We start from the raw sequence: 25,445 nt of genomic DNA, 5'->3' as shown, positions 1-25,445 counted from the left end.
ATACCAACTAACACTTTGCAGTCCCCACTCCAACAACTTTCTCCTCCACAAGGCTAATATAACACGTACGTTTGGCTCTCTCAAATATTTTGCTACATTTTCTCCTTTCGCTTTCTCCACCTCCCATTTCCATATCTTTCCCTCTCAGAAGAAGAAGTAATAAAAGATAATGAAAAGAATAGGCGCGAGATTGTTGATGTAGAATTGAACTTGTTTCTTAAACTCGACATTAAATTTAAGAGCTGGAATTGATTAAGTATACACACGTATGTGTCCCATCCATATTGCATAATAACTAACTTGTTCTCTCTCTCTCACCAGGAGAAGGAGGACCCCTGGACATTTGGAATAGAGAGTTTGGGATTAAGGCCTTTGTTCCAATTTATAGACCACTCCTACTCCTCCTCCTCCTCCAACCCATACACACTTTCTGCCGCATCTCCACCACGGCTGCTGAATCTCGTCGCACGTATGGTTGCAGGCAGCAGCTCTGGTTTAGTTTGGTCAGATGTTGGCTGAGGAGAGAGAGCACTTTCTTCTGCTGCTGCTGCTGTGGTACTTGCTTCCTCAACCAGCACGACTACATACATCCTCCCGTCGTCGTCGTCCCACTACTAAAACTTGCACTACCACGACTGCTACTCACTCACTCACCACGCAATCCGGGCACTTTCTCCTCTCGTCTCGTCTCATATCTATATAAGCTCGCTCCGGCACAGCCACCACTTTCATTTCCATTCTCATAGCTCATCCGTCTACTGCACCCAGAAGAAGCTGAGCAAAAACATTTCCCAACATCCACCAGACTACTCACTCGCTGCACTCCACCTGAGCCAGAATTTGGGGGAAAGGAGACTCTCCACATTTTTATACTCGCTCATTTCCTCGTAAAACTCTCTGTTGTGCTGGAGGTTTTAGCAGGCACAGATTATTACTCGTCGTCGTCGTACTGCTCTACTACTTGACAAACTTTTCAGATTTTGATATTTCCCTAAATTCCTGGGGAGAGAATACTCTGTCAGAAATTCTACTTTCTTTCTTGGTGGTGGTGAAGGTTTTTTTTGTAGTGGCAAATTTTCAAACAAACATTTCTGCAAACTATTTGTAACGAGAGAGGAAAACACGTGTTATTGAGAAAAGTGAATTTCTGTAGAGGGGATATTGCTCGTTGTGCCGATGGTGATTTGCAAACAGAAGTTGAGACGACGACCAAGCTGCTGCTGCCTTCCTTTCCTCCAACACATCCGCTGTTCAACATTCCCCAAACAAGTCAACGTGCTGGCCATGTAAGTATTTACCGTATTTTGACACACGTTGCACACATTTTCCTCAATTCTGGGATTAATAGAGGCTGTAATGACATTTCGTTATTTACAACTTTTCCTCTCTTGTATCTTTGCACAAGGAAATGTAATTTACAGACTTGAATTCATTTCATACATAGAAAACTTGTGCGTACACATAGTGCACCTAAGCATCAAATTCTCATCACATCATCAGCCTTGGATTGCAAGCAAGGTTATCGAGCGTTAGAAATTCTTTTGGCAAAAGTTGGCTTATACATTGATTGATGTCAACTGAACTGAAACTTAAGGGACTTTATAGCAGAGTTGACTTTACTGCTGAGTAGAATGACACGGCGTGCGGTGCATTTTTGAAAAATCTTCGTATGTGTGGGATGAAAAAAGTCATCCACTGCTGCTTCCAGTTCAGTTTGAGAGTTCAACTAGAGTTGAAGTGAAGGGATAAATACGTGACTTGAAACTGAAACGATGATTTAACTTTCCAATCTAATGTCCAGTTCGACACAAGTTCACATCAAGTAGTAGCTTCTGATTCTCTCTGTCGATAATATAGAGTTTGATCCATTTAGCTTTTCCCCATCGTCCGCCTGCCCGCCCACCATCCGTGGCATTGCAGCACAGTCAGTTTTATGGAGGATGAATTCATCAATGTACATTCATTCCTGTGTGGACGCTAATGAAATGCAAATCTCTGTGCTAAATGTCATAAAAGTTTGTTGGCAGTGGTACGAACGAGAGAGCGAGAGTGAGAGTGTCGTCAGCAGAAATCCGTAGGTTGTCGGATTTGGATGTCCTTAGTTAGTTTGGTTGATTCATTTCAAATTGTAGGTAAATTTTGGACTGGATGGATGGAGGGAAAGGTTTAGTTTAGAAGGAAACCTAATCATCCTTATTCCTGTCTTGGTTTGGTGTTACACTGTTGCGTCAATCTTAATAAAACATCTGTGATTAGATTAGTTAGTTGTCTTCGTCTTGCTTACTTTGGGTGTTGGTCTTCTGTCTCTTCAAGAAGTACGAGTTTGGTGGCAGAGACTAATTTAAATTGAAGATGGGCAAAGATACATCTCTGTCGCTGGAATGTGTCTCATTGTGCCACGAACCATCCATCCTCAACATGAGACAAGCAACACGACTAATGGTTGAATGGTTTATTCACCCATTTGAGGAAGCGAGCATTTATCAACTTTGAGCTTTTCCGAGTGATAAAACTTCCCCCAGTTTGGAACTATGAAACAATATGAAAATAAATATGACCATAATTCATACGATATTCGCATGCGATAAGCATGAAGAAAGTACCAATCTTTCATTTACAGATAGGGAAAAGTAGATATCGATGTGATTTAGCATTTGTTTGATTGTCAATTATTTTCAACATAATGATTTCAACTTGGCTCCATTTCAAGTTGACCAAGATAAGCTTCTAGTTTATCCTTTTAATTTATCGACTTCCTGGCTCTGACCTAATTTAATTTTACATGTGGACTTAACATCGCATATAAATATATGTGGGCATTATGATTAACGGTCACAAACCCCATGGCCAATTAATTGACCCTTCCTCTATGATTTTAAAGCCGCTTGCACAACCATCTTTTTTTGTCACGCCAATTGTACAGTACAAAACTGCCAATAAATTGTGAAATATGTATATAATAATACCCAATTTTTTCTTAGGCACAACTTGCCCCTATTTATGTATGTATCTATCGAATTCTGTAATGTATTGGAACAATTAACTTCTCATTAAATGTTATTAACCATCCAGTACCAGGCATTAAACGGTGCAATCATTTCAAACTTTAAAGCCCAACTTTTTTAAATGTGCCGTTCATACAGGAAATATGAATAAATAAGTAAACCACACGGATACTTAAACTTCAACACGCCATGTAATTTATATGTTGTATGCATGAATCCAAAAACTTTGGTCAACCCGTTTTCTCAACTCATTTCCTCACGAATCCGAATAAAAGGGTAAAATTGAAGTATTATGTGGACCCATGTTAGAACAGAAATGTTAGTTGCGACATAATTTAGTCGCTCGTTCGTACTGACGACGGAATCCCGACAAGTAAGAAAGCCATTAACACCATACTCCAATAGGGATTGAGCTAGGTACTTTATTTGCTTAGTGGATTGGATCAATTATGGTAATCAAATCTGGCGTATGTTGAACAAATGATCTCACACACACATGCACACACTCGTTAAAACACTGTGAGCACATAATTACTGTCCACGTAATTATGAGGACGAGTAACTAATATCCGTAGTAGTTCGGTCGGCTGCATCTTTTTTCCACTCACGCGGTCTCTACTCTAGTTTATATTACTTTGCTGATGTAACCATGCATGTATGTAAGTAGGTGATGAAGCTTTCAATGCACCGACATGTGGCAGTGCAAAATTTGGCATGGTATGGCGAAAAAAAGGCATTCGCAAAAATACCTTTTACGTTCACATTTTGAGTTTTGTGCAACTGCCAATTTTTCCATTTCGCATCCAACTATACATTTACAACACTTTTCAACCAGCAAGATACAATATTAAAGTCATATTTATAAGGCATCTCCTCAACTTGACATTTGCATAGTCTCTCCTCCACTCTGCTGCATGTGTTGAATGGTGGTTCATCTGTTTAAGTACGAATAATTGATCCATATGTATGCCAAGCCAGTCAAGAATTGAGGCAAATCCAATTTCCATTATCAACCTACGTTCACTGCACACAGAGGTCTTGGCATGTAAAAAAGCTACTGCAATCACACAAAGCAAAGCCATATCACCATCGGAGAAGAAGCGAGTAGTCCAATTCACATTCTGCCCTTTCACTCAAAGTTCTTCATACCTTCGACAACATTCAATCTTCCGAAAACTTTGATGCATGTGTGATGCCATGAAAGTTTAAACATTATGACACGTAGCAAAAAAATCTATTTCGCAACCAATTTAAAAGTCAACTTTAAAGAATTGCTCTGAATAACGATGAATCTCACTATTAGTTTAACCAACAATTTATCAAACAAGTTAAAGAAACTTCCAAGGAATCGAATTAATTATCAAAATGAGCTTTCACTTTGCATCGCTGGCAGAGGGTTCTCAGAAGAAATGTCGCCAATGTCGATTCCTCGAAGGAAATGTGAAAGTATTTTTTGATAATTCAATTTCGAACCAATAGTTGAACCGGAAACTTTTCCCGTAATTGGCCATCACCTCGTCGACAAGAAGAAATTGCTACCACGACACGACTCGTGTAGGGTTTTTCTGTGCCGATGAGTGAGATGATGGAAGGTGAAAGATGGAAGGGAAAAGTATCACCGGGTGAGAAGCAAGATGCAAATAGGGCCTGAAGTAAAATAGAGAAAGCTCTTAGTAAATAATTTAAGTAATCAAATAAGCGGAAATTGGATTGGATTTGAAGTCGGGGCAAATTGCTCTTTCTCCTCTTTTCTCTCTTATCTTACACTCCAGCACCCATCGTCCTCCAGTAATAAATGTGTATGCATACGTCTCTATATGCATCCAGCTTCCTCCTTCGAGGAATCAAGTTTAGGTCACATTTGGGTCGGCTCACTAAATTTTAGATGTGCTAAACTAAAAGTTAATGATGAAGAGAGTCCAGTAATGAATTGTGAAGGACTGAACCGACTTCACCACCACCACCATTCTGTAAATGTTGGATGCAGTATCACGTTTACCTTTCATTTGGTAATTCGTTCAGAGAGAAGAGTAATTCAATCGAGGAGGGCGAGAGATTTTAAATTATTTATCAAGTACACTTATCACCTCATCTGACCACGGTGGCCGAGAAGATTTGCCCAATCTCCTATACACTGACTTGTATCAAGAAGAAGGCGAGAAGGCAGCAGCAGCTCGATAGAATCTCGGAATGGAATCGTTTACTTTATGCATTCATTCCCCATTCGAAACGGTTGCATAACACACTTAGCTGTTTAATCAGTTAAACCACTTTACTTTTTGTTCAAGTTTCGAATAGATTACGGACTGGGTAAGACAAGAAACTTAATTTAAATTAATCAAAGAGAAGGATGCCCTTGATATTTTTTTTGCTGAAATGAGATACGATTCTTCTCCACAAATTCATGTATGCATTAAGTAAGCTGTAGTTTAAGCCTTTCTGTGATTAAATATTCATAAGTTTCCCACTTTGTAGAAATAGAAAAATTCCGAGCAGAAAAAAACCTCACTTCTTTTTGTGACCACTGGACTGGATGAGGAGTTGACGTAAATACGGCTGGAAACTAATTAACTAACTATCTCTCTTCCTCTCTCGGCAAAAGTAGTAATCGACTATCGATCCATCAGGATATCTACGATCTCCCTCCCTTCACAATTATGAGCTTGAAATGGAACTGTAACAACAACCAAAAAAAAATTTTGGATGTGAGCCCATCCTTTCTAATTTTGAGCTTGCTTTTTTTCGAGTAAAACTATATATTTTTTTTACTCTTCGTCCATTCATTCAATTTCATTCATTTACTCGTAGGTTAGAAGAACACGGAATTGGATGGAAGAGATTGTTAGCGACTAAAATCGCTTTTTTTATTTGTGCTTAAAGTTTTCACTTGGAGAGCAAGTTTACTTGAGAACTTTTCTCTCGTAATGGGCGGTTAGAATGACGGGCAAATGAATACGAGAAGAGTAGAGCTGTCGAGAAGACGGAGGCATTGGCTAATTGAGAAAATTGGAAATTGTAAGACGAGTATAGTGTATACAAATTTCTAGAAAGTGGTTGCTTCCTTTTGGATGTGTGAACTGGAGTGAGAATCACCAACTGACAATTTTAGTGCGCCTCCTCCTCCTCCAAAGGAAGTAGCAATTGAATAGGAGTAACACTATCTCTTTCTCTCAGTAAATGTCAAATGCCACACAATAAGATATCTCTCGGACCGGTCGGTTGGTTTGCTCCTCTTGGGGTTTCATTTTCCTAAACAAGAAGTAAAAAAATCAAGTGTCGTTACGAAGAGAATTACAAAAAATGTCCATTTTCTTCAAGTTTAGTACTTTTTTTGCTACTACACTGTCATAGGCCAGTGGTTTTCAAAAGAAGTTACAAATAGACCACGGAATTAGTATCTAGTAAAAGTACACACAATTCTGCCACTTATTTCCTCAATTTTTTGTTTGTCGTATTTCTTTCATCAAACATATCGCGAAATAACAGGTGTCCCGTCCAGCTCCACCCAATTAGAAACGAATGACAAAAGTTAACTGTTTTTCCTTGTTAGAAAAAAGCTTTTTTCCTGCTTTATCACCAAGGTTCACATATTTCAAGGGGGATGATGTGGGTGTGTGAATTGTCATTTCTCAAATTGTACCAGCGTCAACTAAAGTAATTGAATTGCATGTCTTCCTCGGAAAAGCGGAGTGGATGGAAAAGTGGAGAAGGACGAATGAAGTGAACCAAGTGAAAGAAGTGGTGGTAGTGGTGGTGGTGGTGGCGGCTCAAAAATTAGCTTCAGTTGTGAATTGCTTGCCTTCAGACCAAAACCACGCGTCTGCAACTTTACTTTATTCCCAAGCAGCACACATCTGTCTTTCATCTTTTGTTGCATCTCTCTCTCTTCTCTGAAGTTTAGTCCTTTTCCTCCACCGCTTATTCAAGATCTCCCATTATTATTAGACCGTAATGCGACTTTGTTGCCCTTAATCCCATACCCCTGCCGAAAGGAAAAAGACCATCATCCTTTCACTCTACATGCATATGTCGTGTGGGAAAAGCACACAGAACGGCTCAGCCCTCACACTTCCAAGTAAATAGTTCCTTCTCCCAGAGTAAATACATACCGAGGTCTCAAATCATTCCAATTTGTGGAACCTCTACAATCTTCGTGTTCATTCATATTGTCTCAGTTTAAAAAAACGTCCTTCTTCTTTGTCAAAGTAGGAAATTGCTTGTCCAATTTTGGAGTACTTTTGAATTATTTTATATGCCAAGAAACGCGACATGATTTTCAAAGCACACAATGAAACATTTAATACGTAACCTCATACGTGACGTTTAAAACAGAAGGGAAAAGAATGGAGCGTGATGGGGAAGTGGAACTGTATTCTTTTCCTGAATCAACACTCTTAATCATCTACATGTTATTTATTTATACGAGGGAAAGAGAGAGCGAATTACATTTATTTGTTGCGATAGCGGGGAAAGCACAATGCCCACGTATCCAGTTGGCATAAAATTTCTCTTGGGATGCCAACTATACACCGAGGCAACTCGACCAAGGCCATGCAATCTAGTTTCTCGGATCGTAGAGAAACTCCTCAAATTTAGTCCAATTCTAAATTGCCTTGTGCTGGCTGCAGCTGCATGTTGTGGCTCAAGTCACACACACATGCAACAACACATGCATAAACAAACTCATGCAACAACTAAGTCCATGCCAGGAACGGTGGCTGCACAGTGATGCAATCAAACTCTGCTTCCTTTTGTCTGCGGAGTCTCCTGCTCCTCTCTCTCATACGTTTCTAAAGGTATCAAATATGTGTTATTTGTCTAACGACCCAAACAAATAGGCAAATACGAGACACAAAAATAAGGTGATTATCATCCAGGGACGAACAACAGTTGTATCAATTTTTTGCAGACGTGCATATTTTTGTCGGTAAACATCGTATTGAGAGCAACAGATTCTTTAAGGATTAAATATTCATGTAATGCCCACACTTTCTACGTCAAATTGATTGCCATGTATTTATTTATGACACGTTATTTAATAAGTATGACACATCTTTATTGATACCGTAATTGCAAGGAATGTGGGTGCGTTAGCATATAAATACACGAAGCAAGACTAATGCCAGAGCCAATCCGTGGAATTGCTGTTGTGTGTTTGCTCTGAAATTCTTGAACAGTAAGTGGGCGAAATAGCGTAAAAGTGTAAGTGGCTGGAGCGGAAATATGTAATAATGCGATTTACTTATGCTTCTCTACCTCCTTGTCGGAGAAATCCGAAACGAGATCAATGGAATTCTGGACAACAACAAATCTGCCTCGTGCTTTCTCTGCAATCTGACCGCCTGCACCAATATCAGCGACAAAGAGGGCAAGGAAATTCCTTGACAAATGTTAATATCAAAATTTCCGTCCAAGGTTTTTTAGAACCATCCACCCATAAATACTTATACACTTATTGGCTCATTGTTCATTTTGGTATGTGGCAAGCTTGTAATTTGTTTTGAAACATTAAATACTTCAACTTTGACATTATACATAATTCAGTATTCAGTATTATACACAAGTATTCGGCACAATTTATAGAAGTAGTTTTGCCTCATAAATTTCGCTCCCAGGCTGACAGCAAATGTTCCTTTAGCGCAGATTAGCTAAAAAATTTGGGCTGTTTGTATGTAGAAAAGTGTTTGTGGCTTGGGTAGGTTGCTGGACGGATTTTTCAAATTGCACATGCTTTGATGCTCTAAAATGATTGAATGATTTCGAATCAAGTGAAATATTTTAAAGTGGTGTTGCATAATGTCCAAAGTGCTGAGGAGGATCATGTTGCATTGCTAAATACATATACACCCAACAAACTAATGTTGCTCAAATATTCGCATTTACTTTGACGTGTTTCCAGCAGTATAAGAGTTCTCATGTTACCAAAACTGGCACCAATTTGGCAATTGAGGTTCTAGAGTTATTTGGTTTTTAGGGCTGTTACGTAATTTGGTACCGTCATGATTTTCGTTATCTTCGTCGCAAGCTTACACAATGAATGGTTATAAAGGAGCGGACGAAGATAATTAAAATTATCGCGTATTAAGTACGTTAGTGTCGGATATCGGTATTTGTCTAGTCATGTCGCAATTCAACAACGCACTGAAAGAATCAATAAGTACCAATTTCACCATCTTGAAACGGATCTGTCGGCCTTGAAACACCAACAATACTGATAAGATCCATTTCTCGCCAAATCTACGTCAGCAAGTACATTATGCACGGTTATATATACCTCGCTGGGTTGTGATAGGCAAACAAGTGATCATAATTCAAACCCATTATGTTTATATGTATATTGCCAATTGTGACTTTATTGCTTTTGCTTAATGGAGGCTTCCACAGTAACTTGAGACTTGTATCATTTGGAAATAATTTCATATTTCACATTTTTAAAAGATTCACAATTTCTCATACTTATTTTTATTTCCCATTTAAGTACAATAGGCAAAACATACACAATATGCAATGTCCTCCAAAAACCGCTGTTGAATAGAGTGTGTAATCGCTAGTTCCAAAATTTTGAGTGCATGGAGATTAATATGTTCAATGCAGAGGCTCCAAGTTAAACCGTTTTGAAATTTGCTCTTTCACAAACATAAAAGTATGCAATTCTCATATAAGTAATATATGTAACGTCGCTTTGATATTGCAGCAGCAGTGAATAGTTTTCGTATCCACAGACAAGTCAAGACCCGTAAGAGTCCATCTGAAATTGAAATCTGAGGGCCACTTGACAACAGCCGCAATAAATCACAGTCAACAGCCAGCCAACACTGTTGAGAGGTCGTCTTGAAAAAAGGCCGTCGTGGAAGCCGTTCCCTTTTCCCCTTTCTACTTACTCCTGCCAATTCCTTCCATCTTTCTCAGGTTATCAAAATGAAAAAAGTTTGGTTCAGTTGGTTTCTGAAAGAAATTTTTAAAAACCTCAAAATTTCAAGGATTTTCAATCCGGTTAAATTACATGGATCACGAGATATATGTATAAGCCAAGAAAACGCCAAAATCCAGCCATCCACGTCAAAGTCTGAACCAAGTTCTTGGCTAGAGAATCAAGTCTCCCAGGGAAATTAAACTAAGCCCTCATCCAAAACAAAGACAGTGCACGTACATCGTATCTCCTTTAGTATTTAAGTCAAACTTAGTTGATGCATTATAATTTGATTCATTGTGGTGACCAAGTTTGTGAAACGGAAGTAAATTATGCTGCAGTGGGACACAAACAAACCAAAACAACATTCTGAATTATATACTTGGTTGGATACATCATCTTTGGATTCATGCTTTCAAATTTATTCTCTCACTTTGTTTGTCCATCTCGTTGATGCAGAGTTGACGGGATGTGTCGCTCCTGGTGTAGGTTCGGCTTAGGTGGTCGTGAAGGAGATGTACGTACGTAGTTGCAAATTTTAATTTGAACAAGCTGAAGGACAAGAGTGGAAAGCTTGAACAGGGAAAATCGGATTCAATTCATTCCGACTGTGAAGTTTGCATAAACAACTAACCTACGCTTATCAGAGAGGAAGTTAACCAGCAGATTTCGGTATAAACTAACAAGAATAATTTCCATACTGTCATACTTGTCAAAAGCTTCATAAAGTTTCGAAAAGCGAAATTAAAATTATTACTAAAATTAGTGAATCAGCTTTCCAATTTCGAAACTTGTACATGTTAATGTAGAAATTCATTTTGATGGAAAGGCCTGAACTGTTGAGTCAAGGCTATTGTCTCATATTTTAATTGTATGGCCTCTTCGTAGCTCAAAATGTATGCGCTCCTATCTCCTTGTACATAGCACCAACTTATTTGTGCTTCACGTAGAATGACAAAAGCACAGACAAAATCGGAAACCTTCCTTGCGTCACAGACAAAAAAACGGTAATTGGTTAGTGAAAATTTCTATGAACATATATTACGCAATCTGATCACCTGTAATCCATTAAACGCGTACATCCATGTATTACACATAATAATATCAATTACAAGTTCATTATAGCAAACCACGCCACTAAACACGTATATTCTCGCAGTCCCGAAGGCTTGATGTAATAGAAAGTTTTACACAAGTAGTGACGCGGCACTTTGCATGATGAGATTTGAAGTCTCAGTCGTAATTTTCCACCAGAGGGTCCTTGGCAACTGTCTCAAATTTCCGTCTCTGGAGTGTTGCCTGATCATTTCACATCCCAACACCACCATCATCGTCGTCAACCGTCAGCAATCATCCAGAGTCCAAAATTGATTGACGATCTGCAACGAGAAGTGTTACGCAGATGCTGTTGAATGTGAGCTTAACGAGTTATTACTCGCTGGGTGGATTCAATTTGGTGCAAATAAATTCGTAATCAATGTGGAAATAGTGTAGGACTCGGCTAAATTGTTGGCATGGAGTTTTTATGACGGACTTTCGCTCATCATTACGAAACAGTCTGTTGCTCTCTGTAAAATTGACGACAAAGCATAAACTGCCTGTAGACAGGTAAAAAAACTAATAGTGATTCTAAAATTATCTAATTTTACCCCAAAGTATGCATGTATTCATTGCATCACATATTTGCATACGATGTGCAGTCATACGAATACTAATTCAGCTCTTGTGCGAAATTGTAAATTTGGATGCTAGTTTATATAACTCCACAAATCAGACTCGTCATTCATCTAAAGTTTTTCAACATATCTATATTCACTCGAGTGATATAGTGTGTGAGTAACAAAACACGTGAAATTTTCCAAGTTGGCACTATTTATCTCTGGAATAAGTAAATAAGTAAGTCGGCATATGCAGAGTACGTAGGCTTTTTCATCTGTTACTTGAACGGCCCCAAGGTAACTTCCGCCGTCATACATAACACATCTCTGCTACTGCTGCTGACAGACAACTTCCTTCTGTTAACTTTGCTTTTCGCACAACACTTCTTAAACAAGCTGCCTCCTCGAGTAAATCATTCAATCCCGGTGTAAATTTAGTTGTTGTTTGGTTACATGCATATTTAGTGCCTTTTACACATGTATAAATTCTTTAACCAGCTGAATAAGTACAGAAATATATCACCTGCATGTATGTATGTATTTAGCTATGATCTATGCATTCATGAACTGTGGCTTGGTGGATTAGAGAAAACATATCTTGAGAGATGCACATCAGTCAAAGTGGAAATGTGTACTATTTATTGAGCTGACATACAAATCGGGGAGCCACATCCTCCCCAAACTTCAAACAAAGACTTGTTTGTTCATAGTTCATATATATTTGCGGCATCCGCTTTGTTGCTCAAATTTTGCATTCAAAAACTTGCTAATTCACGGCTCCACAAATAATGTAAACAACCGAAATTTCTGAGTAACTTTTATGCTTTGTTACTCCAACTTTAGCTCATTGGTTCGATGCTCAGCTAAATCCAAATACATTTGATTTTATCAGCACCAGAAGCACAAAATGATTAAAAGTTTATCGCCTTACAACTTAGATCCGCTTACGCTAAACACTTTGATTTAAAATATCAGTCAAATGGAGGCTTTGTGTGCACGACCCTTTGTCTGTCGAGTGGTGTTGCTCACATTACTGCCTGAAAAATAAATTCACTCCATTCACTTATTCATATCCTTGTTTGTCGCCATGCATTAGGTAATTTCTCCTCGCTTTCAATGGCTTTCGACAAGTCATAGCTTAGCAAAATAAGCCCGTTCGATTACTCTCAACGCTCCTTCCTCTTCTCATGTGCGAGTTAAAGTTATACTTGTTTTAAGTGAGGAACAATTCCAATTTTGAAGGAAACCATGCACCAACCGCGCCGCACATTTCATTACACAATCCATACAATTCAACAATACGGTGCCCATTGCAAATTACATTACTAATATTTCATCCGCCCTAATCCTGAAAGGTGTGTATGTATGCACAGCAACGGCTGAGCGCTCGGACTAAATTACTCTCCCATTGTATTTTGAAAATTACTTATGCGATGTGTTATTGTACAGGGTTTCCTCCTTTTAATCAATATTAATTCAATAACTACATTGCTCCCCATTCATTCTGATCGACCTTGCGAATGACGGCGCAATTTATTACTGTCCATTTCTTTTTCTTCTCTTCACACATTACCCGCAAATTCGACGGAAAGAATATTTCATTCCAATTTCGGGGCCGGAGCCATCCAGTCGTAAAATTGAAGCAGTCGTGTAATTAAAACGTGTATCAGAGTTGGAGCGTATACATTTAAATGGTCTAAAACTAAGTTAAAAGGTTAGTTTGTCGAGAAAGCCTATATGTACGGCAGGGTTAAATGTAAATGCGGAAACGGATTAGTTAAAGCACATCGGAGAGGGAAGCAATTATGCAAATATGGAAACATGTAATGAAGTTTGGTAGGAAAGTATAAAAGAAGATTAAGTCGGCTTGGCCGCTGAGTCTTTTCTCCTCGTTGGTAAATAGGTCGGAGAAAGTTGAAGCCGACTTTCACTATTCTTTATTCGCACAGAAAATTTAATTGTTTGCAACTCTCTACTTAATTAGTTACACATGTTAGCTTGGAAATTTTCAAGAAATTCGTAGGAAGGGGAAATCATGTAATTTCTGTACTTCTTGAGAATCCAGAAATAAATGCCCTTAAAAAATTTAGCATATAAAACAATTTAACTCAACTTTTCACTTACGATAATCACCTCGACGTTCTTGTACAAGTTTCACATCACTCATCGAGCCGAGGGAAATAATACTGTGTGCGAGGAATTATTGAGTGAGTGCTCAGATTAAGTTGCTAACCACCTTCGTAGCAGCAGCTTCTTTCCAACAGAACATCTGTGATTCCAGCTTTAATTTGGTATTAAATGGGAAATTAAATACGTTATTGGGAGATGAAGTAGTAATAAGGTCATCGAATTGCTCTTTATACATTGTGCTGTAAGAAGAATGGACATTGAGCCAGCCAGCCAGCCAGGAGTAGTGCTTCGTACTCCACTCTGGGCGCCGGAGCAATTAAATGCTTACATGCCCATAAAACGGTCACAGACTTGGCTTCCCATCGCTATATGTTACTATTTTATAGCAGATGCATGCAAATCCCAATTTCATCCAGAGCTACATAACTGGAACACAATACTTGTTTTAGTACAGAGGCATGATGCAGATTGGGTGAGTTTATGGCACAACATTTATGGGTTAGCAGGTACGAGGAAGGTAAATAGTAATCACATCATTCTTTCACCGTTTTTGAATTGTTGAGCTATTTTATTTTTATCCGCAAAAAAATATATTTCTCAGCAGAGTTATGTACCAAAAATTGTGCATCTGTCAGTACAATTGTCCATTGAGCTATTCGGAACAGAGTCTTTTGTCAGAGTTCCTCCAACAATTCCGTTTAAGTTGCAGAAAGTGTTTCAATTTTTAGTAAAACGAAATCAAATGGAAAAATAATGTGTGGGAAGGGTTGAGAAAAGATGGAAACGATTTCCTGGGGGATATCATTATCCTAAAATTGCCATGAATATTTTATCCATTGCTTACAGACAGACGAAAAGGCCACTTTAAGAACGTTAAATTTATAAGATTCAAAGTTATTTATATCAAAACTACTTCTTCGGGTATTGCGTAATTATTTTTGAGAAAGCAGAAAATTTTCTAAAGGCCAGATTGACGTGTATATCACACCGTTGAGATGAGATGGGTTCAGGTTTGTTCAAAAACCCTCACAACATAACCGTGTAACGATACATACGTTTAGGACGGATAGATGGGTAAATAGATTCATCAAAAGTATTCCGTATATTGCTCGCCCATGGACCCTGAATATTATTGCGAGATTATATTCCACCTGGCCAACTCAATTTCTATTTTGGACACTTACTGACGCATAGTTGGTCGAAAAGCATGATTGAATGAGTCGTTTTTTCGAATGAGGTTGCTTGGTCAACTTCAATGGCGGTTCTAAAACCTCATAAATATCACAGAGACCGCCCAGAGATGAGCAATAGTGATTAATTCAGTTGAGACTAATATAAATCATGTTGAGTCTTCGATGGGTTTGAGCATGTCGCAAGTTGCAGTTCACAATATCTTGCTGCTGGTGAAAGTAGATGTACATAAATACGTAGGTACATCTATCCATGCACATATGTAGGGACACACAGTAGGGAGAAATCATTCAACCTCTCAAGGAAATTGAGAGTAAGTCAAGTTTCAAGTCAAGAATCTTCATCGGAGCTTTCTCTCTTCGAAGCCAATACCACTAAGCGAAAAATCGATTGAACGGAATAATAAACTCCACCAAGTTTCCACACCACCAAGGAATTTGCTCTCCAAAGTCTGCATTATGCAAATATATAAAAAAGTAAATACTTAGTAAATACTGTGTTTAAGGTTTAATTGGCTACTTACTGGTTGGATGGAAGGCTTCTCCTCTGTAATGCTTAACCATTCTGTTCCAAGGATTTAACGATACATTCGTCTAAAGTATATGTGGGTTGGGATGGAATCGCTTGTCTATTGTTATGTACATACGGGTTTAATGAAAGCCTGTTTCATGATAATTGCATGATGCACCTATATTTATATGGCAGAGTTTTAATGCTAAACTTGGCTTTCTGTATATTTTATTTTTCTGCCCTCAAATCCTCCTGTACAACTGATAAATATACGTGAAGCTTGTCCCTGGAAAGAAGGAGGATGCCATAAAAATCTATAAAAAATCTGCCTCCTTTTACCCCCAGAGCAGGTTGAAGTTTTGAAATTTAAATACCCGTGGGAATAAACCATCGACTTGATTCTATCTCATCATCCGTGTGAGTGTTTGCTAACTTGGTTTCTACTCTTGTATCATCATGTCTACTTTCTTGAGGCCAGAAAGTCTTTAGAGTTATCTGCAAAACGACTTCAGCTTGGTCCGATGTCTCCTCTTATTACTCCGCCAATAAAGAAGCCTCCCAAGCTATAGGTTGACTCCTGGAGCAATAATTCACGGGAAGGAAACTGTAGGCGACTAGCAGCCGCCACAAGTTAGACTTGGAGATATCAGCTCAGGTTTTTTGTCTGAATCTGACTGAATTGGAATAAGAATTCGGTTGGTCTGCCAACCACCAGGACCAAATGTGGGAGGATGTGGTGTACTTTCTATAACGAAAAGTGTATACCCAATCCTATCACGATTGTATAACTTTCTCCCGCCCAGTAGACCCATATTTTCATATGATTTGGATAAAGTGTATTAAGAACTAAAAAGTTTTTATTCGATTTTCGTTACGTGGGTGACGTTTAACCAGCCATTTTTCAACTAGATAATTTTTTACCTTTTCTCTCCACTAACCGTCGTGCTACCACGTACTCATTTTTTTCTACGACGTTACTCCAAGTAATTGAAGTAACGAGTGCGTTTTAACTCTGAAGGTTTTGGACATGCTAGCGGTGCAATTAGCCAGCGCTAAAGCATACACGGCGACTTTTGTGAGGCTCACCAATCATTTGCACCAGCTTATTTTAAACGAGAAACCTGGGGCGAGGAGGTACATCTACAATATGCAATATCTTTCAGAGCTGGTGGTGGTATGAAGGTGCTGGCTTAATTAATTGGACACATCCCACACAACTTTCCCTGAAACGTGAAAATGTCCACCATGCTTTTATCAGGCGTAATTTTAGGAAAATGAGGACAGCGTAATGAGGAGCACACTACGACCACTACGACGACTGTTGATCATTAAACTTTATCCAGCCAAACAACATCCTAAATGGTTGAACCTTGCTCGCACATTATTAGAGAATGGCAACCGTGGTTGTTGAGGCTGAGCTGAGGCAGTCACAGAGGAACCTCTTGATGAATAAATGCTTTCTTCCCATCTCATTCCACGGTTTATACAGGACTTTCATTTTTATGTGCTGTAAATGGGGTAAACTAGCTTTAAAGTTTTTAGTCGAACTGCTACCACACACTGCTAAAAGTAACCGTAGGAAAGGTCATACTTACCTAAGATAACCCTTTATTGGGTTATCTTTTCTTTAACATCTCAATAAAGCACATGTTATTGCGAGCTTTGCAAAAATCAACAAAATGAAAATGTATATGGCCACGTTTGCTGACAAACTGTCAACTGAACCGGGAGGTGAGGAAGCTGCTCACTCAACTAATTAAAGTGATGCTTGTTGTCTCAGAGTGGGGAGAGTAATTTAATGATTCGAAAACCATGATTGGATGGAGTCTGGGAAGGTTGGCATTAAATTGAGTGAAAGGACACGCAAAGCATGGATATACAAGAAGAGTGATGGAGATGACAATTATTTTCTCATCATCTTTTATCTCACGTCTCAATCTTGAATTATCGATTTCTTGTCCCCAACTCCTCACACCAGACCAATCAGCCAAGATTGGGTCATTCGGTTGATACTCTAAGATATAAGATAAATTATATCCCGTAAGATATAGGTAAGTAGTTCCTCAGAGAGGGGATATAAATACATTAAGGATCCCACTTCACAAATCGTGTCTAGATTCATTGTTCCTGGGAGGTCATTTCACCATCCTCTAATACTTTTGTCATCCGTACTATTGTCTGAATCGGAGAAGTAAACTTGCTAATTAATTGAGAAACCCCTCGGATTTTTACTTATTTTCACAACTACTGTAAAAAAACTTTGTCTGTAGAGTGCACGCGGAGATTCGACTCGGTTAAATATTTATACCCTAACTTTTCCTGTTGTCGGGCTAATTGATAAGTTGTGTCGGAAAATATATGGTTTTGGCTTTGTCCTTGTGCTCCAACGTTGTAATTTCTTGTATGCATTTGGCCCCAATTTAAGTATTTCGCAAGTACGCGTCGATTCCTGTACGTTCGTATATGCACGTAGTCTGACTGAGTGAAAGTGAGATATAAAATGTGTTTACTCCCATCATCCGATTTCCTCCCTCTCTTTTTGGATGACCACCAGCCAGCCAGCCAGTATATGAGCCAGCACAGATGAGGGCATACGTACGAGTTGGAAAGCTATCTCTTCTGCTGAAGCTATTGAAATGACATAGTGAAGCGAAATGAAACAGCGCAAGTGGATCGAGCGAGCAAGTACCAAACTTTCCTTTTTCCTATCTAATGTTATCGAGGAAGGGAAAGTTTAGTTTTAGTTTAGTTTTAGGAACTATGCGGCACCCACTGATTTTGTCCAGTTGGAACGAAATCAAGCTTATCAGATTCATGTCATTCCTTTGAAATCAAACGAAGAAGAGAATGCCGTTTTACATTTCCACTAGATTTCTCTCCGCTGTTTGTTTGTCTGTTGTTATCAAATTTCTTCACTCGACCGGAGACTAAAGTCTAATATTTGCAAATGAGAATTGTACTGGTTGGTGGTGGGTAAAGGATAGACGTTCCACATTTACAGAATTAAGCGGAGGCCCACTAAACCAATCTCACAGGTTTGTGTAGTTGATGAGCCACCTCATCCAAAATACATGTGAAGAGGGTCAGTATTAAACTTTTATGACTGTTTTTGTCTCCTAAAACTTGGCGGTTCAGAGGGACAACTTCTTTGATGTCAAATTCAGGCCAACCTCATTCAATGGAGGCATAATATATATACTGTAGCTAAGGATAAGTAAGTCAAGTTGGGGGACTGAGGAGTAGATATGCATCATACGAGGCAGAAAATTCGTTCCGAGACCATCTCTCTCAAAAAAGATATCCACATTTCTCACGACACACCGTGGACCGCAGGATGGATTTGAGCGGAACGTATTTTTCTATAAGAAATATATTCATCATTTTTTCCCGATGCTCAGCAGTTTAGCAGTTCTACGCCTTTGGGGGAAAATGACAAAAATAGTATACTAATCTAGCTGACATTTCGAAAAAATAGCTAATAAGTGTCCAACTAGAAGTTGACCTTAAACGAGTGGTGACTTTTATTTCCAGGTGTCCAAATGACTTTTTATCTAATGTTTTTGCATATTTGATATCAGGCGAAGAAAATCAATACGAATTTCGAATAACCACACCCTTTGGGGGTAATGTTTGCTCCACTGAGGGGCGAGGTGGGACTTTAAAATTCTTACTGATTTTCTTCACGTGAGGGTCAAATAAAAGATAGGTAAAAACTCATTGAAATTCTAAAATAAAAGTCACCACTCGGTTTAGGTAAACTTTTCCATTAAATATTTCTGAGGTAGGGACGCAAGGACAAGTTTTTCAGAACATGAACCCATACTTGTGAAGCTATTTAACAAATATGTCCACCCAAAGTGGTGGATCGCTGCACATAAATTTTCAGTATACGCAACTACGTCCCGCTCAAATCCTTCCCCCGTGTCCTTTGATGTTGATGACGAGGTTTGAAATGTAAAAGTTATCAGATTACTTCATTGCCTGTCAAACTTTTCAGAAGAACTTACGTCCATGTTGGTAAACAAATTATTCGTAAGAACACTTGTTGAAAGTCGTTTCGCCAAAGCAGATTATTATTTTCTAGTTGGTTATTTTTCGTCTTGAAAAGCCTGGACATTTATCCCAACGAGAATACATAAATAATTTATAAATCCGCTTAAAATTACATACCGTCTTTTCATGATTACTCGTCGGTCGCAGTATGTTCGACATCATTAAAACTGCAACTGAAACAGACAGTCCACAGACAGACATAAGTATTGATAAGAAGTCAACATAAAGAAACCAACTTTTAATTTCATTATGTATTAGATCAATAACTAAATTGGCTCATATTTTGCTACTCAGTCATTTTACCTGGCAAACGTTATACAACTTATAATATCTAATTAACCTCGATCCCGTATAAATATTTATACTATTAAAACCAGTCTTAAATGAAATTATGTTTGGAAAGGAGGAATAACAACGGTTTCAAATATCACTTTGGTTAATTGGAACCCATTTCGTCCCTCCACATTCCTCTAATCTGATTTAAAGTAGGTTCGCTGAAGCAGCGATAAAATTTTGGCTTATCAGTTACGATAGAATTCTCCCCGTACTCAAGAGTTCTCACCTTCTTCTCCATTCATCCAATAGTTTAGGAAATTTAGTAAAGTATTTGCAATCATTGCACTTCAAAACAATCAGTCGAACTCCAAGATACGAATCCGACAGAACGTTAAGCTTAAGGAAATTGAGAATTCTCACTAAGTTTGGGATTACCCCACCAGAACACTGATTTCAGAATTTAATTAAATCTAAATTTACGCCACTGTGGTTTCATTCTTCAATTTCTATCCTGTTATATATTCTGAAGCCTGTTTGGATCTATACATTCAATCACAAAGGAAATTACAAGGGTAAGTAAGGTCCTTCCCGATTCTCATCCATCCATCGTCGCCGTCCTTCAAGTTGAACCACCACCTACTTAAATTCAGATTGAGATGGATTTACAAGAGAGGAATTACAAAGATTGCGTAACTTAATGCCATTCACAAGGAGAATAAACAAGACATTTGTTCAGCAAGAGTTAAAATGTATCGTCAGCATGCAAATTTATTTTTAAACGCGTTCGAGATGAAATTTTCTGTTAAGTAAACTTTCAGATAATCCTGTCAAGTTCTACGTGCATATTGCATCGTTATCTTCGCAGCACTATCGCTTAATTAAAATAATCAGATTAAGTGAATTTGCTTAATTTTATTTGTGTTTTACTACCTGCAAAATAAATACGTCGACAAAACAAGCACAGATTCGTTTGAATTAAATGAATGGTGACAATTTATGGGTTTACTCGAAATATGTACATACATACGGGCACGTACACCGTTAAATTTCGAAAATCATTAAACTTGAGTAAATTAATTAATTGAATTAAAATCAACTCGCGTTGTTGCTGCTATTTTGCATTACTGCTACAGTATTGACGACTACGTATTTGCATACGCAATAGAAACGGATGTAAAAAGTTAATGTCAAGCTTGTCTAAATGTTGGCTCGTGCAACGGAAAACACAAAATATTATATGCAAATTTACCTAGGATTCTGCCAGGTAGAAAAGGTGAATATAAAATTTCAAACCTAAAAAAAACTTCCATGAAAAAAAAAATCGAACAAACGGGCAAAAAACTGAAGACGGATGTGCTCAGAAGACTAGACTACCGTAGGCATTGGATTTTTAGACATTTCAAGTGCTGAGAACACCTATAAAACTATAGACAGATTCATTCTCTATAAATACTTGGGAAAATTTACATTTGTAAACAATTGCTAGACCGGACAACTGAATAAATACATAGGATACGAGATCAGTTTCATGTGCCAGATTCATCTCCATCACCTTACCAAGCGATAAACAAGAGTGTAAGCTTTTCTGCCATAAATGATACGAAATGTTTGCAGTGAAGCTTCTACAAATGGAATTGGCAATTTTATGACAGGTTTTGGTAGAAGTTTGGGAAGAAACAAGTTAAGTAGTCTCGAAGGAATCACCTATAAATAAATCTAATCCATCCTCGCAAAACTTTACGATGTTGTGCTGGATATATTTTATGTTCTGACAATTAAATCGTTTTTCAACCTTATTTAGATGATTAAACTTAGCAGGAGCATCAAGGCGCGTGGTGTGGTGTGGGCGGGTGTTAGGATTTAACCACTTATCCAGTAAAGTTACACAACTTAAGTTTGACACGTTTAGGCGGCTTAGACAACAACAAAACAACAATACTTTGTACGACATACAAACAATGTTGCAATTTTCACGTGCAACTTTCACCTAATCTAAGCACAAGTTTTCTTTCTGTCTCCAGAGATGAGTCCGTTCTATTATAAGGACTGCGTACCCCCACGCTACACAAATTATACAGTTCACCAATGTACATAGGAATTTCATGCTGCTATTAAAACTGCAAATTTCTCTTTGATTTCAGACATGAGTAGCCCACAGCACTTTACTCTCCCTCATCATCAACATCGTCGTCATCATCGTCTCATCTCGACGCAGCAGTTGAACTGTGAGTGAAAGTCGACTTGAACTGCTCGTTCATCATCAGGATGGACTACTCATTACTCCGCCAACATAGATCAAATCAACTCCCTCTCTCTCTTCTACCTCGTTTATTATTACTGGAAGCAACTCTGTCCTCGTATCAACACCAGGCGAGGAGTGGAAATGGATTATCAGCAATTCATCTTTCCTAAACCGGGTCAACTCACCACCAGCACCGTCAGAAGAACTGCTCCTCCTGCTGCTGCTGCAGCTTCTGTGGATTTGTATGTATATGAAACCGTGAGAGTGAAATAATTCTGTAGACAATAGAATTCCAGATTTCGGTTGACTTATTATAATTGAGAATTTCTCTCGGAAGAAGAAACTCTGATTCTGGGAGGCGACGTATTGTGGGGCATGATTTATGCGGGTCTCTGTGCTGCTGGTGTTGCGTAGGAAATGTGACAAATTAAGAGAAAAAAGTTGTTGAGACGAGACAATATGATGATGATGGAATCTCTCCTGCGAGTCTCACTGCTTGAGAGGACTGGTTGCGTCAACTTTCCCTCAAACTCCATCGGCAACTGCCACTTTCTCCCTTTGTGCGCCAATTGCTTGGAAATTGTGAAATTCCTAGGGACCTTTCTAAATGTCCTTGTCACTCCTGAAGGAGGATGTGGTTTCCCAGGCGTGAAAAGACACGAGAATCAGAATTATAATCCATACCCAAAACCAGAAGACCAAGCCGTACTCGGGTTAACGATTCGTTAACCTCACTCACTCCCCTTCGCTCCCTTGACACGGTTCACTTGTAAATTAAATCCACAGTCTTTGTCGCTTCTTCAAAGTTAAACCCACGCAGCAGCATGTCCTCGGAAGATGGAGGACAATGAATTAAGAACTGGTGAACAATTATGTGTGCATCACCTTTACAATTCTCCTCTAATTTTATAACCGACTCCAACGAAGGGAAAACTCTTATTGACTCAGTTCAGTGGACCCAATTCTAATAAATCCTTAATTCATAGAAATTACATACCCAGATGAACTTGAAGGAGTGAAAGTGTAAGCGACAAAGGACAATTACGAGCAGTATTTATACTTTAAGTTAAGAAATGGAGGTGAATTCAATCCCTATTCAGCCCGAGTTGGAAGAATACTTGGAGTCTCATCCGGAATTCATTCAACGGTGGTTACAGGAGAAAGCGAGTCCTGAGACGGTGAAGGAGGTGTTGAGCTGTTGCACCTCGGCGGAGCCGGAACAAATAAAAAATACCACTTCGAACAATAACAACAACAAGAGCAGCTACAAGAACATCAACTCAACCCCGCCACCAGCACCACCGTCATCGGTAGGCAATGAGGCTGAGGATCCCGAGGAGGCTTCCCTTATCCAACGTTCACGCTCCAGATCGAAAAGGAATTCCATCACATCGGATCGATTCCAATCCTGGTTGTCCTCCACTTGTCCGAAGAGTCGGACGTCGGGCGGTGGGGGAGAGAGGAGGTTCCTCTCAAATGCGGCAGAACCTCTCACTTCTCGTTTCGAATCTCTTGATGAAAATGCATTATTTATCGAATTGGTCAAAGACATCTCCAACGAACTGGACATTGATGTGCTCTGTCATAAGATCCTCGTCAATGTCGGATTTCTCACTCATGCTGAACGATGCAATCTCTACTTGGCGAGGGGACCTTCTGAACAGCGCTACTTGGTCACCAAGTTGCTAGACATTACTACAGAAAGTGACGGTAAGTTGGGAGCTCTTTTCACTTTTAGTTCTTTGAAAGGAGCTCGTTATTAATAAGGAGGAAGAAAGAGGGACAATATTAAAAATAAGTCAAGAATAAGACGCGTTTTGTGCCGCTTTATGATCACCCACGCTCAGCACTTGACTCGTAAACTCTAGAAATTAAGAGCTGCGTATAATTTTGCACCGATCCTTATTATTAAAAATATGCAAGACTTATACATGAGATAAGTACATACGAAGAATTAGTATCTTTCTCGAAATATCCCAAATTCTATAATGCAGATTGAATATCACGAAGAATAGAGTACCTCCAAGAGTGATATTTTAATATGCAAACTCTTTGACAGGTTCTTAAAACGTAGAAAGTTACTTTGATTAATCACGTGCCATAATCAAAATCAATTACGCAAATATAACTCAAGGAACCAATTATGAAAATTCTGGAAAAAAGAAATCGTACACAACAAGTTTCACAACATTAATAGTTTCATATTATTAATTTGATTCCTATAATCATATGAATAAGATGGGTATAAGCCCACGCATCAATTAGAGCTCAATGGGTCGAAAAAAACATAACAACTTATCAAATAAAGAAAGTAACGAACTAATGCAAATCCATTAATAACTTTTCTTTCAATATATTTATGCCTATTAATTATCAATTATTCAGACTTTGCAACTTTGTCCCAATGCAGAATATTTTGTTGATGCCTTTGATTTTTATAAATATCGCAGTATCATTAGAGTTCAAAATAAGCGTCGTCATTATACTAATATTCTTAGTAAAATGTATTTGCTTCATAATTGAATTAATACAGACACAGTTACATTAGAGCCTATTTTCGCATCTCACTCATCTCTCTCATTAACCAGACTACTTCAGATTATAAGGAAGACATTTATTGGATTTAATTTCTTGGTACAAAGTTGCGAGATAATAAAAGGCGTCATGAAATTCGAGTATTGAATCGCAGATCAGTGCGATTCAATATTGGAACAATTTGCCTGGAAAGGGTAAATACAGGTCCGGATTATTATCGCTACTTCACCAGAAATTTAATTTGTAGGTGCGACGTGATCACATAACACGCATGACAAGACTTTCGATGATTACAACACTTGTAATGAGTTAAACGTGATATTCTTTGATCTAGTTTGGATTTCTGACGTGTTTCACGTTAACAGACAGGCATGACGTAAATTCGTGTTTATATATAAATAAGAAATGCCCTTTATGTACCAAATACGAGGAAGAACTGTTGCTTCGAGTGTGAGTGAAAGTAACAAAGTTTGGTTCTGCGTAGATTGATATAAAGCAAAGTGGTGAGTGAGGAGTAAGTAATTACTCATTTATTTACCTGCCTCATATTACTTTCCTTTGTGGTTCCAGATGTGGAGGAATGCCTCAAGAAAGCCAGAGCCAAGGAGACCAGGATCGCTTTTGGAGTCGGAATTGTTGGTCATGTTGCTCAAACCAAGGAGATTATCAACATCAAGGATATTCAGGAAGTAAGTTCATTTATTTCTTTCATGAAACTCATCAAGTCTACGACTCACTCATCTATAGTCGTCGTTAGACACCTGCTCTACGCAGAGGAAAAAATGCGGAATTTCTGCTCGTGGAGAGAGGAAAATGCCGTATTTACGTCGAGGACAGGGCTTTAATACGTTTCCAGAACACCCATTCTAAGCCATTGGCTAATGAAGTGTGTGTGTCTACGACGAAGTGTGTACAGAGCTCAGCGACCTAATCTG

The 25,445-nt window shown here is 38.6% G+C and overlaps 1 protein-coding gene across 1 annotated transcript in view; it reads left to right on the top strand.

The window, feature by feature from the left end:
• The first annotated feature begins 553 nt into the window (after positions 1-553).
• Positions 554-25,445, top strand: part of LOC110850953 (cGMP-specific 3',5'-cyclic phosphodiesterase) — a 46,625-nt gene continuing 21,733 nt past the window's right edge. Inside the window, exons 1-3 of the mRNA XM_035852966.1 lie at positions 554-1,286; positions 21,875-23,685; positions 25,081-25,199. Of these exons, the coding sequence (XP_035708859.1) occupies positions 23,049-23,685; positions 25,081-25,199 (756 nt within the window). The 5' untranslated portion in view covers positions 554-1,286; positions 21,875-23,048. The remainder of the gene's footprint in view (positions 1,287-21,874; positions 23,686-25,080; positions 25,200-25,445) is intronic.

The sequence above is a fragment of the Folsomia candida genome, unplaced genomic scaffold (assembly GCF_002217175.1).
Source record: "Folsomia candida strain VU population unplaced genomic scaffold, ASM221717v1 Fcan01_Sc006, whole genome shotgun sequence".
NCBI classification, from domain to species: domain Eukaryota; kingdom Metazoa; phylum Arthropoda; class Collembola; order Entomobryomorpha; family Isotomidae; genus Folsomia; species Folsomia candida.
The sequence above is the reverse complement of the archived record's forward strand: the minus strand, read 5'-3'. Positions and strand labels throughout refer to the sequence as shown.